This window comes from Pongo abelii, chromosome 6, assembly GCF_028885655.2.
Source record: "Pongo abelii isolate AG06213 chromosome 6, NHGRI_mPonAbe1-v2.0_pri, whole genome shotgun sequence".
Classification (NCBI taxonomy): domain Eukaryota; kingdom Metazoa; phylum Chordata; class Mammalia; order Primates; family Hominidae; genus Pongo; species Pongo abelii.
In genome coordinates this window covers 37,104,257-37,124,775 of record NC_071991.2, presented here as the reverse complement: position 1 = coordinate 37,124,775, position 20,519 = coordinate 37,104,257, and the positions used below count along the sequence as shown (strand labels likewise).

At 38.7% G+C, this 20,519-nt stretch overlaps 1 protein-coding gene across 6 annotated transcripts in view; it reads right to left on the bottom strand.

Annotated features, from left to right (window-relative positions):
• Positions 1 to 20,519, bottom strand: part of SUN3 (Sad1 and UNC84 domain containing 3) — a 49,083-nt gene that overhangs the window by 8,310 nt on the left and 20,254 nt on the right. For 3 of the 6 annotated variants that reach the window (XM_063725986.1, XM_002817964.4, XM_054559211.2), the window contains exons 5-8: positions 13,790 to 13,830; positions 12,196 to 12,358; positions 10,122 to 10,206; positions 480 to 595 (exon numbers count right to left, since the gene is read on the bottom strand). In XM_063725986.1, the coding sequence (XP_063582056.1) occupies positions 480 to 595; positions 10,122 to 10,206; positions 12,196 to 12,358; positions 13,790 to 13,830 (405 nt within the window). Of the gene's footprint in view, positions 1 to 479; positions 596 to 10,121; positions 10,207 to 12,183; positions 12,359 to 13,789; positions 13,831 to 20,519 lie in introns of all 6 variants that reach the window. The other 3 variants (XM_063725985.1, XM_054559210.2, XM_054559209.2) reach the window with 1 other exon arrangement.

Below are 20,519 nucleotides of genomic sequence, written 5' to 3'. Positions count from 1 at the left end.
TTTAGAATGTAACTGAAAAGTTTGGTGGGGATCTTACTTGGAGATTTCTCCTGTTATAATTAGACTTAAGAACATGTGGTCTGAATAGCACTTAACATAGTACAGTACTGGCACTTAGGAGACAAGTACTTTCAACAAATGTTTGTTGAATGACTGAAGTTTTCAATGGAAAAGGATGGTCACAGAATCAACTTACAGAAAAGATATGGAATTTATATGTTTTTCTTGAAAATAAAATAATCTAGTTTACTAATCTCAAAATGATAAATAAGTAAATAATTAATCATAGTTTACTGACCATAAAATAAGACATAATTCATGCAGTGTACTGACTATAAAAAATGTAATGAGATGATTTAGGTTCTGTAACAAGTTCAGACACTCTTATATTACCTCCATTTTTAAAATTAACATTTTCATGATAAATAGTAAGAACAAAATTCTAAAATAGAAATAAGTGATTCTTAATTTAGCTTTACCTGAAGAATAATATCTGGAGGCATTTCATGATTTAGGAAACCTATCCCATGCCAGTACAATTTTGCTTTATTATTTTTATAACTTTCTGAGGTCCCAGCTTCAATGATGGAGGCTCCTAAAATTATAAAGTAAGTTTAAAAATAAAGAAACAACATACCCAATTCAAAACACATCATTTGAATTTTAACAATGTCTCTAGAAGAATATTACTGGGCAAATTATAAGCGAGGTAAAATTCATACTCAGGAATTGATAGGAAAAGTATGACAGTTTTCACTACCATTGAAATTTTGTCATTTTGAAGAAAACTAGTTCTGTTCAGTTTCACAAAATGTATGATAAAAAAATTGAATTTTGAGGCAAGTAAATTAGAGATGAGAATATTATATGGATTCTGTATCACCTAAAAAGGTATATAGATCTTTATATTTTAACAGCTCATGTGATAAATGAGACTTCCTGTCACTCCCATTCACTCAATAACAAAAAAAGCAGAAAACCAACAATGCTCCAAATGTCCTTCAAGTTACATTTGTAGCAATTATGCAGATTCATTGAACTCAATTTTAATCAAAGAAATATGAAATATACTCATCAAACATTATCCCTTCAAGTTACTTCATTTTAGAAGCAAAATGTATTTTATACAGAATAAATAAAGAAAATGCAAATTGCTTTTACAAATTGCATTTGCATAACACACCACAACACTAAAAATACATGTGCCTCATCAAATATCTGATTATCCGTACTTTTTCTTTCCTTCCTTTTTTTTTTTTTTTTTGAGACAGTGTCTCACTCTGTCACCAGGCTGGAGTGCAGTGGCGCAATCTCGGCTCACTGCAACCTCCGCCGCCTGGGTTCAAGTGATTCTCCTGCCTCAGCCTCCCAAGTAGCTGGGACTACAGGTGCCCGCCACCACGCTGGCTAAGTTTTTGTATTTTTAGTGGAGACGGGGTTTCACCATGTTGGCCAGGATGGTGTCGATCTCTTGACCTAGTGATCTAACCCACCTCGGCCTCCCAAAGTGCTGGGATTACAGGCGTGAGCCACCGCGCCCACCTGATTATCCATACTTTTTCTAAGATGACACACTTTTTGAAGTAGTAATTGAGTTCCTAGAGTTGCCAGATTTGGCAAATAAAAATACAAGACAGCCATTTAAATTTGAATTTCAGGTAAACAAAGAATAATTTTTTAGTAGTAGTCATGTCCCATACAATATTTGGGATATATTTATACTAAAAGATTATTTGCTATTTGTCTGAAATTTAAATTTAACTGGGCTCCCTTCATTTTATCTGGAAACCCTATGTGTACTTCGTTTTTGAAGGCTGATTCTGACTGCCCGCTCACTATTCTTACTCGACCAGCTGGCTGGACAGAATCTACATTTTCACCTGCTAATGTGGGGACTGAATACCCCATCCCCATAATCCTTTCCAGAAAAAAATTAAAATTTTAGTGTTGTGGAATTTTGAAAATAATTTGTATTTATTCATTTTCTCATTCATTAAAAAAATTTAAATCCGCTTTATTAAGATGTAATTCACATCCTATACAATTCACTCATTTACAGTGTATGATTCAGGGTTTTGTATTGTATTCTTAGAGTTGCATGGCCACCACAATCAATTTTAGAACATTTAGTCATCCCCAAAAGGAACCCATAGTGGTTAGCTGTCATTCCCCATTTCCCTCAACCTCTCTCCCCAAGCCTCGGCAATTATTAATCTATTTTCTGTCCCTGTAGATTTACCTATTCTGGACATTTCTTTTGCTGCTCTCTTGTAGTCAGTCACAGTATGTAGCCTTTTCACTAAGGCTACTTTCACTTAGCCAATGCATTTGAGATTTATGAATGTTGGAATGAGTATCAGAAGTTCATTCCTTTTATTGACAGCAGGTTAATATTCCATTGTATGAATGCATCTGTTAGTCTTTGTTGATGGACTTGGGGTTATTCTCAATTTTGGTGATTATGAATACAGGTGCTATAGACATTCTTGGCAAGTTTTGATGTGAACATGTTTCAATTTATCTTAGATAAATGTATAGAAGTGGGATTGCTAGGTCAATAAGGTGTTATATTGAACTTCATAAGAAATTGTCAAACTTTGCCAGAGTGGCTGTGCCATGTTACATTCTCATCCACAGTGTATGTGAGGTCCATTTGGTTCATGCGGTTGCCAGCACTTAGTATGGTCAGTTTTGTTTTGTTTGGCATTCTAATAGGTGTGTAATGATATAACAGTGAGGTTTTAATTGACATTTCACTAATGAATAATAATGTAAGGCATTTTTTCAAATACTTTTTTGACATGCATTTATCTTCTTTAATGAAGTGTCTTCCAAACCTTTTGCCTATTTTTTGTCTGGTTGTCTGTTTGCTTAATTGAGGCTTGACAGTTTTTTATAAATTCTGGATTCAAGAATGTGTGTGGTTTCCAAATATTCTCTCCCAGCCTGTAACTTGTCTTTTCATTCTCGTAACTGTGTTTTGGCAGAGTAGAAATTAATTTTGATGAAGCCCATATTATCCATTATTTTCCTTTTACAATCATAGTTTTTGATGTTGTGTTTAAGAAAACTTTTCCTTTTTCTTTTTTTTTTTTTGAGATGGAGTTCACTCTTCTTGCCCAGGCTGGAGTGCAATGGCACGATCTCGGCTCACCGCAACCTCCACCTCCCGGGTTCAAGCGCTACTCCTGCCTCAGCCTCCCGAGTAGCTGGGATTACAGACATGCGCTACCATGCCTGGCTAATTTTGTATTTTTAGTAGAGACAGGGTTTCTCCATATTGGTCAGGCTGGTCTCAAACTTCTGACCTCAGGTGATCCGCCCGCCTCGGCCTCCCAAAGTGCTGGGATTATAGGTGTGAGCCACCACACCCGGCCAAGAAAAGTTTTTCTAACTCTAAAAAATTTCTCTTATTTTTTTTTTCTAGCTTTAAGCTTTATATTTAAGACTGTGACCCATTTGGGGTTAATTTTTATAGATCGTGGGTTTTGGGCCAAGGTTTTTTTTTTATTTTTGCATATGAATGTCCACCTGTTCCAACACCACTGACTTGCCTTTTTTCCTTTTTCAAAAATCTATTCACCACAGGTGTGACCTACTTCTAGACTTTTTGTATTGTTCCATTGATTTCACGAATACCACATGCTGTTGATTACTGTAAACTTATAGTAAGCCTTAAAATCAGGTAGTGTGAGTTCTCCAACTTTGGCTCTTTTTTTCCCAAAACAAATTTGGCTCTTCTAGTTCCTTCACCATTCCACATACATTTTGAAAACGGTTGTCAATTTCTACAAATAATCCTGCTGAGATTTTGATTAGGATTATATTGAATCCATAGAAAAGTTGGACAGTATTGTCATCTTAATGGTATTGAGTCTTCTAATCCATAAACGTGGTATACTTGTCCATTTATTTAAATCTTTTTTTATTTATTTCATTATTGTTTTTTAGTTTTTAGCTCTCAGTTCCCACATTTTGTTAGTCTTATACCTAAGTATTTTATGTTTTTTACTGCATTTATGAATAGTGTTGCTTTTAAATATTCTCTAATTTTCTATTATTAGTATATAGAAATTGTATATATACCCTTGAACTTGTAAACCTCACTTACTCTAGTAGATTTTTTTGGTGGTTTTTCTACATAAGCAATCATGTTGTCTCTGAATAGAGCCATTTTTATTTCTTCCTTTCTAATTTGCATGCCTTTTCCCCCATCCTCTGCCTTTCTTACTCTCTCTCTCTCCCAGTTTTTCTTCATTTCCCTTTCCTGCTTTTTTTAATATTAGTTGAAATTTTTTATTTATTTTTTATTTTTTTTGAAACTGAGTCTCGCTCTGGGGCCCAGGCTGGAGTGCAATGGCGCAATCTCAGCTCACTGCAATCTCCGCCTCGCCTCACAGATTCAAGCGATTATCCTGCCTCAGCCTCCTGAGTAGCAGGGATTACAGGCGTGCACCACTGCGCCTGGCTGTTTTGTATTTTTAGTAGAGCCGGGGTTTCACCAGGTTGGCCAGGCTGGTCTCGAACTCCTGACCTCAATTGATCTGCCTGCCTCGGCCTCCCAAAGTGCCAGGATTATAGGCGTGAACCACTGTGCCTGGTCTCCATTTTGATTTCTCTATTAGCTTTTGGATGTCTCTGTATTTTTAAGTAATTGTTCTCATGATTACAATGCACATACCTAGCAGCTCATAGTTTAAGAGTTAACTTTTTATCATTCATATAAAATCTTTACATTTATAAATGCCCATTAAATCTCACTCACTGACTTTTCCTTTATGGTTGTCATAGTATTAAATTTACATATATTAGCCCTCCACGCCCAGACAATGCCATACATTTTTTCCTTTCAACAGCCATACATATTTTAAAGTACTTAAAGAAAGAAAATTACCTCATCTTTTGTTGTTGTTGTTTTGAGATGGAGTTTCGCTCTCCTCACCCAGGCTGGAGAGCAGTGGCATGATCTCCGCTCACCGCAACCTCCGCCTCCTGGGTTGGAGCTATTCTCCTGCCTCAGCCTCCGGAGTAGCTGGAATTACAGGCATGCGCCACCACGCCCGGCTAATTTTTCTATTTTTAGTAGAGACAGGATTTCACCACGTTGGCCAGGCTAGTCTGGAACTCCTGACCTCAGGTGATCCACCCACCTCGGCCTCCCAAAGTGCTGGAATTACAAGGCATGAGCCACTGTGCCGGGCCACCTCATCTTTACTCACAGATGAGGCTGTTGCTCTTTCTTCATTCTTTAAGTCCCGAGTTTCTTTTTGGTGTCATTTCTATTGAGCTGAAGAACTTCCTTTAGCAGATTCATTGGCAGAGGATTTTCTTAGTTTTTCTCCATCTAAAAATGTCTTCATTTTGCCTTCATTCCTGAAAGATATTTTCACTGGATCTATAATTCTGCATCGCTAGATCCTTTCCTTCAGCACTTTAAACATGTAGTTTCCTTCTCTTCTGGTCTCTTTAACTTCTGGTAAGAAATCTGTAATAATGCGTAGTTTTTTTTTAGCTTCTTTCAAATATTTTTCTTCATCTTTGATTTTGAGCAATTTAACTATGATGTGTCTGGATGTCATTTTCCTTGAATTTATCTTGTTTCTGATTTGCCATGCTTTTTGAATCTGTAAATTTATGGTTTGTTTTTTTTTTTTTAAAATTGAGTTTGAGATGTTTTTAGCTATTACTTCTTTAGATTATTGTCCTACATTGGTCTCTTCTTCATCTCCCTCTGAGACTACAAGGATAAGAATATTATACCTTTTTATAGTGTCCTATAGGTTTCTGAAGTTCTGTTTGCATTTTTTTCAAACATTTTTTCATTCTTTTCAAACATTTTTTCATTCTTTGAATTGCATAATTTCTTTTGATCTATCTTCAACTTCACTACTTCTTTATTTTTAATTTTTAAGTTCGGGGTACATGTGCAGGTTTGTTACATAGAAAAACTTGGGTCATGGGGATTTGTTGTACAGATTATTTTGTCACCCAGGTGTTAAGCCTAGTGTCCATTACTTATTTTTCCTGATCCTCTCCCTTCTCTCACCCTTCATCCTCCAATAGGCCCCAGTATGTGTTGTTCCCCTCTATGTGTTTATGTGTTCTCATCATTTAGCTCCCCCTTATAAGTGAGAACATGTGTTTTTGGTTTTCTATTCCTGTGTTAGTTTGCTAAGGATAATGGCCTCCAGTTTCATCCATGTCCCCGCAAAGGATATGATCTTGTTCTTTTTTATGGCTGCATAGTATTCCATAGTGTCTATGTACAACATTTTCTTTATCCAGTCTATCATTGATGGGCATTTAGGTTGGTTCCATGGCTTTTCTATTGTGAATAGTGCTACAGTGAACACATGCATGCATATGTCTTTATAACAGAACAATTTACATTCCTCTGGATATCCCAGTAATGGGTTTGCTGGTTCGAATGGTATTTTTGTTTTTAGGTCTTTGAGGAATCACCATACTGTCTTTTGCAGTGGTTGAAATAATTTACACTCCCACCAACAGTGTATAACCATTCCTTTTTCTCCACAACCTTGCCAGTATCTGTTAGTTTTTGACTTTTTGATAATAGCCATTCTGACTGGTGTGAGATGTTATCTCATTGTGGTTTTGATTTGCATTTCTCTTATGATCAGTGATGCTGAGATTTTTTTCAAATGATTCTTGGCCATATGCGGGTCTTCTTTTGAAAAGTGTCTGTTCATGTCCTTTGCCCACTTTTTAACGGGGTTGTTTTGTTTTCTTGTAAATTTGTATAAGTTCCTTATAGATGCTGGGTATTAGACCATTGTTAGATACAGAGTTTGCAAAAATTTCCTTCCATTCTGTAGGTTGTCTGTTTACTCCGTTGACAGTTTCTTTTTCTGTGCAGAGTTCTTTAGTTTAATTAGATCCCATTTGCCAATTCTTACTTTTGTTGCAATTGCTTTTGATGTCTTTGTCATGATATCTGTGCCCATGCCTATGTCCTGAATGGTACATACAACTTTCAGGCTGAGACTATGGGGTTTTCTAGATATAGGATTATGTTGTCTGCAAACAAGTATAGTTTGACTACCTCTCTTCCTATTGGGATGTGCTTTATTTCTTTTTCTTGCCTAATTGCCCTGGCCAGGACTTCTAATACTGTGTTGAATAGGAGTGAATTTATAGGCAATACCTAGGTTGTCTTCCAGGGTTTTTTTTTGTTTTTTGTTTTTTTTGTAGTTTTGGCTTTTACATTTAAGTCTATATTCCATTTTGAGTTAATTTTTGTATATGGTGTATGGAAGGGGTCCAATTTCAGTCTTCTGCATATGGCTAGCCAGTTATTCCAGCACCATTCATTGAATAGGAATACTTTCTGCAATGTTTGTTTTTGTCAGATTGGTAGAATATTAGATAGTTGTAAGTGTGTGGCCTTATTTCTGGGTTCTGTATTCTGTTCCATTGGTCTGTGTGTCTCTTTTTGTACCAGTACCATGCTGTTTTGGTTACTGTAGCTCTGTAGTATAGCTTGAAGTTAGGTAATGTGATGCCTCCAGCTTTGTTCTTTTTGCTTAGGATTGCCCTTGTTATTTTTGATTTCATATGAATTTTAAAATAGTTTTATCTAGTTCTGTGAAGAATGTCAATGGTAGTTTAATAAGAATAGCATTGAATCTATAAATTGCTTTAGGCAGTATGGCCATTTTAATGATATTGATTCTATTCATGCACATGAGATGTTTTTCCATTTGTTTGTATCATCTCTGATTTCTTTAAGCAATGGTTTGTAGTTCTCTTTGTAGAGATCTTTCACCTCCAAAATTGCTGTATTCCTAGGTATTTTATTCTTTTTGTGGCAATTGTGAATGGGAGTTCATTACTGATTTGGCTCTTGGCTTGACTTTTGTTGGTGTATAGGAATGCTAGTGATTTTTGCACATTGATTTTGTATGCTGAGACTTTGCTGAAGTTGTTTATCAGCTTAACAAGCTTTCGGGCTGAGGCCATGAGGTTTTCTAGATATAGGATTATGTTGTCTGCAAACAGGGATAGTCTGACTTCCTCTCTTTCTATTTGGATGCCCTATATTTCTTTCTCTTGCATGATTGCCCCGGCCAGGACTTCTAATACTGTGTTGAATAGGAGTGACTTCACTACTTTTTTTCTCTGTTTTTCTTTTTCTATTATTAAGCATATATAGTCAAATTTTATTTTAGATCTTGTATTTTTCAGTTCTAAAATTCCATCTGGTTCTTTTTATTCTCTTGGCTGAGAACGGGTATCTTTTCATTCATTTCAAGTGTACTTACTTTCACCTCGTAAAGCATAATTATGCTAGCTGCTTCAAGTCTTTGTGTGACAGTTCCAACATCTGTGTCATGATGGGGTTGGCATTTGTTGTCTTTTCCCTTGGAAGTTGGTCTTATTTCCCTAGGAGTTTGCATGCCAAGTAATTGTGATTTGTACCCTAGACATATTGAATATTATATCCTAAGACTCTGAGTCCTATAACAATCCACTAGGGAATGCTTTCATTTGCTTCATCAATCAGCCCAGAAATGTCAGTCCTCCCTCCTTTTATGGATGGTGGTTGCAATCTCAATTCAGTCCTCAAAACCTTTACTACAGGCCTGTCATGTCCATGTACCACTCAGGGGTTAGTCCAAGACTTGAGCCATAGTTTACATCATTGCCAAATTCTCAAAGCCTCCACTTTGCTGTTTTGGGTCTGTTCCCATGAATGGGCAGCTGAGAGGTGAGGCCAGAAGGGGAGCAAGCATCTTCTCTCCAGCTTTGCCTTCCCAGGCTTTCTCCCCACACTCTCTGGCCCACAGGACTACTTTATTCTGCGACTTTTGCTAGAAAAATGGGGCTTCTCTCACAGATTTAGCTGCCCACCTTGCTGCCACGTTTGCAGCTCTGTAATTGCTGCCTGCCTCAGCCTAGGCTGCAAGAGAAATAAAAGAAAAAAGAAACTCCCACAGGGCTCACATCTGCAGTTTTTGGTTCCCCTCTACCAACTGCCGGCTTTGTTTACTTTTCAGCCCACTCGGGTAGTTGCTCTTTGAATTTTGTCCAGATTTTTTTTTTCATTGTAATCAGTTGGAAGGGACTTAAGAGGCTTTCTCCATCTTGGCCAAAACAGAGCTGACATTTGTTTCCACATCTATGGTTACAGAGAAGCCTGAGCATTTCCTTCGTTTCCTCACTCTACATGTGCTACTCCTGCACCTACATTCGTCATCATAGGCTTTTCAAAATGGAAGTTGTAAATACATCAATTGATATAAATACATCAATACAAAGAAGAAAGCATTAAAAAAGTGTATCAGAATGCCAAGACCAAAACAAACAAACAAACAAACAAACAAAAAACACAACTATGGTTCCTCTCCCATCTTGTCCCAACACTCATGCTTTAGGGAATCAGGTTTGGGAAAGTTCTGCCCTCTAACTCACTCTCTCAAAAACACATGCTCACAAGATTGAGTAATCATGCTGTTCCAAATGCTCTCTAGTTCACGCAAGCTGGAAATTTATTTCCCTGGCATAAATTTGACTATCAATTGATTAAAATTAGCATTACTGTGTGTTTTATATTTCTGTTCTCCTTCTGTCCCTTTCTTCTTTCCTTCCACATTGTTCACTGAACACATATTTTTCATAGACTATTATAGGCAGGGCATGGTAGAGAAGATTAAGGTTAATGATTCATAGCCTTAGCCCTTAAGAATTAATTTTAATTGGAAGATATTAGGAACATTATATATAACCTTTAAACTCTGTCATTTAATCCCTAATAATGCATTTAGATTGGTTATCATAAGTCATTTTAGTATATAATAATATAAAATGTCCTAATATTTTGTGCCTTCCACAACTTCACTGTGGCATCTTGGCTTTCTTGGTGGTTCTTTTAGATGCTTGTTAATGAAGTTGCACAGGCTTTGTTCCCTGGAACATTTGCACTCAGAAAGCAATCAGTGACAACTATTTCTATTCTCTTCTTTATTATCTAAATTGATTAATTTCCCCCCTCTCAAGTGACCAGATAAATATGTTTTCCTCATAAACAAATGTAGAGGATAAAGACACTCCTGAAGCATTCTTTTTTTTAATGTTCCTCTTTTCACTTTTTCTGTACTCACCGGCCGACTTCAGGGCATAATCAGCCATCTGGACTTGGTCTTCTCTCAACTTTTTAAGTACATAATTGACCAAGTTTGACATTTCCTGTAGAAATTTTAGAAACAGTTTTCTGTTAACAATGTCTGCCAACTGCTTGAGTTCTGACCATTCGTTTTATTGATTTGCACCTAATTTGCAAAATTAGAATAGCAGTAAGCACCTATCAGCTGCACTCTGAGCCAGGCACTGTGCATGGATCAGGACTGACATCTTCACAGCTGTTGGGAGTGTCCTTCTCAGGGATACGATGTAAATAAAGCCAAGGTTTGTTCAGGGACTCCCACAAGGTCACACAGCATGGTGGACCTGGGGTCCCTTCTGAAGCCTTAATCACTGCATCACCGTGCTCTCCTAGTGAGATGTGAAATGAGGTTGTGCTGTGACCTACTCTGTTCCGTCCCTCATTAGTGTCCTGTGGTTAGCAGTAAGAGAAAATGTGGCATATATACACCATGGAATACTATGCAGCCATAAAAAATGATGAGTTCATGTCCTTTGTAGGGACATGGATGAAATTGGAAATCATCATTCTCAGTAAACTATCACAAGTATAAAGCTAAGGTTTGTTCAGGGACTCCCACAAGGTCACACAGCATGGTGGACCTAGGGTCCCTTCTGAAGCCTTAATCACTGCATCACCATGCTCTCCTAGTGAGGTGTGAAATGAGGTTGTGCTGTGACCTACTCTGTTCTGTCCCTCATTAGTGTCCTGTGGTTAGCAGTAAGGGAAAATGTGGCATATATACACCATGGAATACTATGCAGCCATAAAAAATGATGAGTTCATGTCCTTTGTAGGGACATGGATGAAATTGGAAATCGTCATTCTCAGTAAACTATTGCAAGGACAAAAATCCAAACACTGCATGTTCTCACTCATAGATGGGAATTGAACAATGAGAACACATGGACACAGGAAGGGGAACATCACATTCTGGGGACTGTTGTGGGGTGGGGGGAGGGGGGAGGGATAGCATTAGGAGATACAACTAATGCTAAATGACGAGTTAATGGGTGCAGCACACCAGCATGGCACATGTATACATATGTAACTAACCTGCACATTGTGCACATGTACCCTAAAACTTAAAGTATAAAAAAAAAAAAAAAAAAAAAAAGAACAAGCAAGCTTCCTCTTCCCCCCAGTCAGGGATGAGGACTAAATCTAGTGTTCACAGTGATTCTGTGGAGGGTGGGATTTAATGGTATTTAACAATTCCTTTTTGCTTTTCTGTAATTTCCAACTTTTCTATAATAAACATGCATAGCTTTTTTTAAAAAAAAGACTTGAACATTCTAGAGTTATTTGGGAATCAAGGCAGTTTACACAGACTACATGATTGTTTATATTAGACATTTTTCACCCACTCTAATTAATATTGGGTTCTGAAGGATGATCTCATTCTAAAAACCAACCAAACAAACAATCAAAACCAAAAGCACCCTAAGCAGGCATAACAGTTCAAGTTCAAGATGTCTAAACGTAACACCTTCACAGTGACAAGGATGAAATGGGGCCTGGAGGGCGGCAGGTGGTCCGTGTCAGATTGCTGTGCATTTCAAAAAATAGACATTAGGGAAGAAAAAGAAGGTAGTAATGACAGCAGAAGAGAAAGAAGCAAAATAGAGCTCATGGTTTCCAACACAGTTTTGCCTGAATCTGATGCTGACTAGACTAACTATGTTAGCTATGAAGATGATGAATGCAAATCTTTTGCTATTTAAGGTATTTGTGTATAAAGCTCAGAGACTGTTCCTTCTTCTTTCTTTCTTTTTTTTTTTTTTACTAGAAAATAGAACAGTTATTTATTTTAGCATGAAGTAAGTCATATGCAATAGAATGTCTTCTCTGTGACACAGCATTTATGAAACACTGGGTTTCTGTACACAAACCAAGTATCAGTCAGCACTGGACTTCCCACTGGGAGAAGAAGCAGATGTGACATCGGAAGGACATACTCACTTCCCGTCAGCCTGGACATCCTCACTAACCACCACCCCACCCTGCCCAACCCGCCTTGCCTCATCCAGGACCTCTGTGTGGTCTGGGTCCTCCACAGGGTCTCCATGGGTGTTCCAGTTGTGATTATTGTCTGTACCATCCTTCATATCTCTAAGCAATGCCTTCAGGACATCTATTTGTTCGATCAAAAATAGAATTTGACGAAAATTGTTTTCCAGAGTCTGGCTTTCCTTCCTGTAAAGGGAGAACCTCAGCATGAGAGGAAGAAAATGTAAAGCTCCTGTTATCAGCTGTTGCTGGGCTCCACCCGCCACGTGATGAGGTGCTTTATATTGTTGAAGATATACATTCTTGAGTGAGGGAAGAGCAGAGCGTGCTCATTTCTCTAAAGCATCACTCTTCACTAAAAAAAAACCAAGGACGTCCAGGGGTCACATGGCTGAGGGTGTCCTAGTGCTTGGCCGGGCTCTGCACAGGGCAGGCAAGGCTCAATCAACCTTGCTGGTCCCCCAGCTGGGTAATGTCACACAGGTGAATCCTAAATCCCACTGGTACCCTCCTTCCAATAAGGAACACCTTGCATTTCCAGTGTAGTACAGAGCAGTGGCTCTCGAACTGTAGCCTGAGTTCGGTGGATGTGCCTTGGGCAAGGAGTGCTGGTGGATCCAGCCAGTGGGCAGTGACTGGTTACCAGTTTGATGGCCTGAGCATGCAAGATTTTACTTCCCAAGAATGGGTTTTCTATGTTTACAGTTTGAAAATTACTAGTAGAGAGAATAAGAAAATGTCAAGCGAATAGGTATTTCTTTATGCTGAAAAAGTATAAGCACTACTTATCTGGTATTTTTCCCCATTTATAAAACAATACATGTTTAAAATTGGGAAAAAACCAAGCATTTAGAAGAAATAAACACTGTTAAATTTTAATGACTTTCTACCAGTTTTTATTCCATGCAAAAAATTAGTAAGAAAATAGAAATAATATTTATAATTTTGTGTCTCCACTACACTTTCAAATCATTAAAAACTATTTTAAAATTATTTAAATGGCTTTATAATTCTTCATTTCATGAATATATTCCAATGTATTTAACCATTGGCCTATTTTTCTTATCCATTTTTCTTATCCGTTTTCTTATCCATTTTCTTATCCATTTTTAGTTATCATAAATGACATGGAAAGCACACCTCAGTGTGTATTTTGTCAAGGAATGCTCCATAGAAATAGAAATATATAAAAGGGCAATTAATTTTCTAAAGTACTACAGATGTTACTGTTTGGTGTTTAAAATTTTAAATTATGTATATGCACAAGTGAGAGAAGGCAATTTTTATTTCGTTGTTTCCTTCTTCTGATAAATCCAAATAACAATAAATGTACTATTTTTAATACTAAATACAGCATGTGTAGATTAACTCACCTCTAACCCTTTAATCTTTTCTATCTCCTTTTTTTCTTTTTCTTCCTCCTTTCTTTCCATCTGCATATATATATAGAGAAATGCTAGGAATGATGTCATTAAATATTAATAATAGTTATTTCTGGGAGTGAAATTTTGAGTTATTTCAGGGAGTAACTTTTCTTTCTTATACTTTTCTGTACGAAAACATTTCAGTATTTGAAACCACACCAAAAAGAGGCACATAGCAAAAAACTGCACTCACTTTAAAAGTTCCAGTTGCTCTTTAGGCATATGAAGTCTGGCCTGAAAACAACAGAAAAAGATAAATCATTCTGAATTCTGCTTATTCAAATAGAGTTTTTTTTTTTTTTCTCAGAAAAGGGAAATAAATAGCACGTTGACTCCTGATATACAGATGTGCTGGCTGGAACTCAGGAGCATCCTCTGAGAGGCCCGCCTCTTTCCCAGCCTCACCTGTACATCATGAATGTATTTGAAAGAGATGAGGTAATGCAAATCTATTTAATGAGTGACATTCAACAGGAGCTCTTGGATGGGAACATCATTTCCTATTTCTTAAGACTGTAAAGGCCTGAACACAGTCTGAGAGGGAGGTTGGAAGAGGAAAAAATAGAGGGAAGAGGAAGGGAAGACAAGGGGGAGAGGCGCCCCTGGTGGATGTGGAAAAACCCAAGGAGCACATGGCGACGTTAGAGGGCCATGCTGAGCTCTTCGGGCTTGTCCCTGAACAAGGAGGGGGACTCCCATTTACAAATAAGAAAGGAATGTGATTACTTTTGGGCTAGATTGGCAATCACAATCAGAAAATTGCAGAAATTTATCTAACACTGGTGACATGTCTGGTATAGATAGTCTCTGGTACGAATGGTCTTGGTGGTGCCCAAACCAAGACAAGAAACCAAGAAAAGGTAAAGTTACTGTTTGGACACAACATGTGGCTTCAGAGGACTTTCTGCTATGGAGGTGGTCAGTGAAAACATAAACACCGGGGAGATAGAGGATGCTGGAATGCAGGCAGCACTCTGGTCTACAGTACTGGGCTACTGTGCTGCCTGTTCCTCACCTGGAATGGGGGAGTGGCCTAGCCGCCTCTTCCTGTCACTGAGAAGACCTTGGGTCCCGGTGGCCAGCACCTCTGTGTCCCTTAGCTCATCCTGCTGTGTGTCTTCCAGGCCCTGCCACAGATGACGGTGGTTGGGTGCTCACATTTCAAATGCCCTGCAAGTCATTAGCCTGGGAGCGTCCAAAGCCCTGCACTCTCTTCCCATCTGCCTTTACCCAGCATGAGACACACACACACAAACACACACACTCCACATACACACGCTCGTACACACATATGCACATGCTCATATGCACACATGCATACTCACATATGCACACATGCACACTCACATATGGACACATGCACAGCCCCTATTCCAACATGGTTGGAGAAGGTCAATAATATTACCAACAGAGAAAGGAGGGCAAAAGAAAGCACCTTGGGGCACCAATCTTGAAGGGCTCAGAAGCCAGCAACTGAGTGGACAAGCTGGTGAGAAGGGGACAAATGTAAAAGGGTGATCTCTTCCCCAGAGAATTCCAGGAAAAATAGTCAACAATACCCATCGAGGGATGGCTCCTGACATCCTTTCTTTACATCTGGAACTCCCCTACCCTGACATGTTTTACTCAAGTGGTTTATCAATTAAGAGGCACTATCTTTGACTATGTGCCAAGAAAATGTAGATCAGAGTGGAGGAATGATCAAGTGTGAAAACGAAGTCTGACCCAAGCAATCAATTCCCTTGGGTTTAAACTTATATCTTGGAGGATTCCCGCAGCAGTTTCCAGAAATTTGTCTCATCCACATATTCTCCCTGCCAGGTTGGGAAGCAGACACCTCTGCCTTTAAGGATCACTTTCTTGTAGCAACAAAGCTCACACTTCAGACACCCAACAGAGAACTCAAAGGGACCCTGTGAGTTTCCTGGGGCTCTTGACACACATGACCATAAACGGGGTGGCTTGAAACAATGGAAATTTATTCTGTCACTGTTCTGGAGGTCAGAAGTGTGAGGTCAACGTGTCCTCATGGTTACACTCCTCTGTAGGTCCTCAGGGAGATTCTGTTTCTTGCCTTTTCTAACTTCTGGTGGCTCTGGGCATTCCTAGGCTTGTGGCTGTGTCACTCTAGTCTCTGCCTCTGCCTTTACGTGGTCTCCTTTTCTCCTGTCTGTGTCTCTCTCCTCTGTAAGTCTCCTAAAGAGATCCCTGTCACTGTATTTAGGACCCATCTGAGTAATCTAGGATGATTTGATCTCAAGAACCTTAATTACATCTGCAAATACCTTTTTCCCAAATAAAGGTCACATTCACAGGTTCTGGGGGTCAGGAGGTAGACATATCTTTTTGGGGATCACCTTTCAACCTCCTACAGTGACCATCAATGTGTTATCTGGGAAATAATGCTCCATCTTTATCCAGTAATTAGCCTGCTTTTCTGTTTCAAAGACTGGCTTTTTATCAGTTCGCTCTGCCCAAAATAGTGCTACACACTATAAATGTGTTGTGTCTTGAGTGATGTTATTGTGTCATGTGTGATAATGATGTCAGAATGGAATGTAGTGAGGCACATAGAAAAATATTGCCTTGCTTTTATTCTGAACAATTACACTTCTTATACGTTCTCCTCAACATTTTTATTTTGACAAGGATGTGAATTTGGGAGCTTATCATTGGTAGATATTCTCACTTCTAGTTTTTCGCATTCTGTTTGAGCAAGTTCCCTGTCAGTAGGAACAGTGTTTTCAATTTGTTTCTTTTTTCTGTTCTAGCCTTAAAATAACATACAGAAAATACTCCTCAATTAATTTGCTGATAAATGAACTTGAGAGTTCCTTGAAAAATAAAATATTTCACAATTTAAAAAACATTTTTATTTTGCTTCATTCCCAAAAGCATTTCAGGCAAGTTCTACTATAGGAACATGTATAGAATAAGAACATGTAGGACAAAACAGTAAGTGAGGAAGTGAAAGTGAAGATAAAATAAAGATTGGAAAAGTAAGATAATGCAAGAAGGATGAGGTTGGAACCTACTCGTGTCTGAAATTCTTGAAAGTTATTAGCTGTGGGCTATAAATTTGTTTCAGAGCATCACAGCAACCAAATGGCTGGGAGAGGGGGCAGGCCAATGACCAAAATTTACCACATCCACAATGTGGAAAAAGAAAATCAAAAGTGTTATAAAGGCTACTTTGTGTATAGTTGATTATCTTTCTGCAACATTTCTGGCAATGAGATGGGGGTTCAGTGTCCTAGGAACCTTCCTAAAACATCCCTCCCTGTAGGCTGTTGGCCTCATGACAAAGCCTATGTCAGGGAAAGCCTCACCAGATGTGAAAATGTCCAGAGCACTCATTAAGAGGACACAGCCTCCAGGGATATTGTTTTCAGCAACAAAGTCCCTGTGCCTCATCCTAACCATGGATTAAGGTAGGGTCTGTCTGCATGTGCTGTCAATTTACAGCCTTCTGAGATACGAAGGCTTCAGGTAGAGGCTGGCAAAGAAATAGCCATGGGCAAAGCCCAGTTTTACTTGTTTTTTGTTTAGTTTTTTTTTTTTTTTTTTTTCTTCAGATAATGTTGACTGAGACCCAAAGCTTTATGCCTTGGAACATGGCTCTAGTAATTTGAACCAGATAAATTCAATGATGTGTTAACACATTTCTGACATGGTCATTAAAATTTTTTTTCTCAATGAAGTCCCATAAGATATCTAACTTTAAACCATGTAACTTCAAGGTGAATCCTACAAACTATAGTGATTGCAGACTGTGCCCTGGGTAAATAACTAAGCTTGCTGCTTAATATAGGCTTAAGATAGAAACCAATTAAATATTGGAGTAAGTAATTCGAAGTCATTGGTCTTGAACTCACAACTGTGATCACTATGGCTTGAATATCTATGTTTCTTCCAAAATTTATGTTGAAACTTAATCCCCATTGTGGTGGTGTTAAGAGGTAGGGTCTTTTGGGGAGTGATTAAGTCATGAAGGTACCACCCACGTGAATAGGATTAGTGCTTTTAATAAAAAGCTTGAAGGAAGTAGTTTAGGCCCTTTTCGCCCTTTGACCTTCTACCATGTGAAGACACAAGAAAGCTCTCATTAAACATAGAATGCTCATGCCTTGATCTTGGACTTCACAGCCTCCAGAACTGTGAGAAAGACATTTCTGTTCTTTATAAGCTACCTAGTCTATGGCATTTTGTTACAACAGCACAAATGGATTAAGACTGTGCTGGTGCTTTGAAAGTGGCATGTGACAATAAAATTTTGTTCTCAGTGTAGCAGTGAGCAAAGTGTTAGTCTGAATGGCAGGCCCAGTCTCAACAAAATCTGGGTCCTCGGGGAGGATCATTTCAGCTCTGGAATATGCAGTGGTGTGACCACAGGCTGCCTTCCTTCATTGTGCTGATCCAGCTTCCTAATCTACAAATGGATTTAGTAATACTCTTACTGAAAGGTCACTTCGAGGATAAAGTGTAATATATATTTAGTGTTCTTAGGATCCCTTCTGATGCATAACTATTACCATTATCCTCTTCTCCATGGTGGAATATGGGGTGATATATCCAGCTTTTTGAAAAGTAATATCAAATCATTAGGATTCAATATGAAAACAAGGTCACCTAAAAATTATAAATATTCTTTACTTATTTTTCTTTTAAGAGTTTATCCTAAGTAATCAAGGAGAGGCAAATTGATTAAGCCATAGGATGTTTCTGTTTATAATATTTAAAAAATTAGAGACAATCCAATTGTTTAGAAATAAGTATTCATTGAAAATATTATTCATTGGAATATTTTATCATCCATTACATGTCATTATAAAATAATATCTAAAGGCAAGGGAGCATATTTAAAATCTATTACTGGCTGAGTGCAGCGTTTCACGCCTGTAATCACTTGAGCTCAGGAGATTGAGAAACAGCATCTACTTCATGTAGCTTGGGATTTATAAAGAACTCATGTAGAAATAAGTTAAAATCAATCTCCAGTGGTTTCTGACAGTGCTCTTGTCTGTGTGAAAACCAGGTTAACACTGGTCAAAAATTAAATGATCACAGCTCAACCTCAACCTCATGAAAAATACTGTCCTTAGAAACATGGCCATAGTCATTTTATTTTATATTTTGAGACAGAGTCTTGCTTTATCACCCAGGCTGGAGTGCAGTGGCACAAGCACAGCTGACTGCAGCCTCAACCTCCCAGGCTCAAGTGATCCTGCCACCTCAGCTTCCAGAGTAGCTGGGACTACAGGCATATGCCACCATGTCCGGCTAATTTTTTGATGTTCAGGCTGGTCTTGAACTTCTGGAGCCAAGCGATCTGCCCACCTCACCTGCCCAAAGTGCTGGGATTACAGGAATGAGCCACCGTGTTGGGCTGGCTAGACATTTTTAAAGGGTTGAATTTGCTGTTGAGTATGCTGGTTAGTCTAAAATCAGAAGGTAGAAGGGAAGGATGCCTTTTAAAAATGTGATTAATCTCAGATAATTTATTTATTTATTTGTTAATGTGTATGTTTATTAAGCCTCCATTTACCTGGAGACTCTTCTAGGCTCTAGACAAGCTCCTTGATCATTACATTTTAGTTAAAAGGGAAGAAGGCAAGAAGAGAGCTGGTAAAGAAATCGATGAGTGTCTAAGATAAAGCAGGGGTACAAACTAGGATGCACCTACACCTGGATATTGTCACAGGTGGTTTGTGTGGTCACAGAAGCCTGTCTAACGAGGAGACATTTGAGCTAGCTGGAATTTCAGAAAGAAACCATCCCTGCAAAGATCTGCAGCAGAAGACTGTGGGCAAAGGGGCACCCAATATTCAGGCACTAACAGAAGCTGCCAGATAAACTTACGAGTGTATTAGTCAGGGTTCCCTAGAGAAATGGAACCAAGCCAATGTATATATATAGAGAGAGATTTATTTTGAGGAATTGGCTTAAACGATTGTAGGGGCTAAATCTGAAGTTTTCAGGGCAGGCTGGCAGGCTGGAGAACCAGGGAAGAGTTGATGTTACAGCTCAACTCTGAAGGCTATTTGGAGACAAAATTTCTTCTTTCTTGGGGGATCTCAGTCTTTATTCTTAAGACTTTAAAATGACTGTGAGACCAACCCACATTGTAGAGGGTAGTCTTCTGTACTTAGTCTATAGATTTAGATATTAATCACATCTAAAAAATACCTTCACTGCAATATCTAGACTGGTGCTTGGCCAAACATCTGGGCGCCATGGCCTAGCCAAACTGACACACAAAATTAACCATCACAACGAAGCTTAGGCACAAATTGGCAATAGTTGGAGCCACCACTGACCATTCTGCATGCTCATCTCTGCTTTTCTGGTGATGACCTAACTATCCAGCTTTAGCTCCCTTGGACTTGGTCTTAGTCTTTGATGTGAGGACCTCATGGAGTAGGAGCTATCTGAGGCTGCCCTCTCTGTGGGGTTTCCAGGTGGCTGTGCTTTTGTCTAAGACTGGAGTCTCACAGATTCTCAGCCTATGCAGACTGAGTAGCACCTTTGAGATGGGAGTTATCCCGGGCATCAACCTATGAACCTCCAAGGAGGCTTCCTCACTGGACTGGAATGCCGTGGGCATCATACAAGTGCAGTCTCCCCTCTCTTTAGGGACTTCACATGGCAAGACACATTGGAATGAGGCAGTTGCTGGAGGAACTGGGAAGTAGAAGATTTCAGAGGCCCTGAGCAAAAAGGGTATGAAGTATGAATCTGATCAGTCAGGCCCAAGGCCACTGACTGGGTCACTGAAGTCACTATGGGTTAAAAGATCAGCATACTGGTGGAGACAGGTCAATATGTCTGTCCATCTTCCCACAGAGCAGCAGTGACCTGGTCATAGCTCCTGCTGAAACCACCTTTGCAAAAATGATAACTCAGGGAATTATGACAGTGAAAGA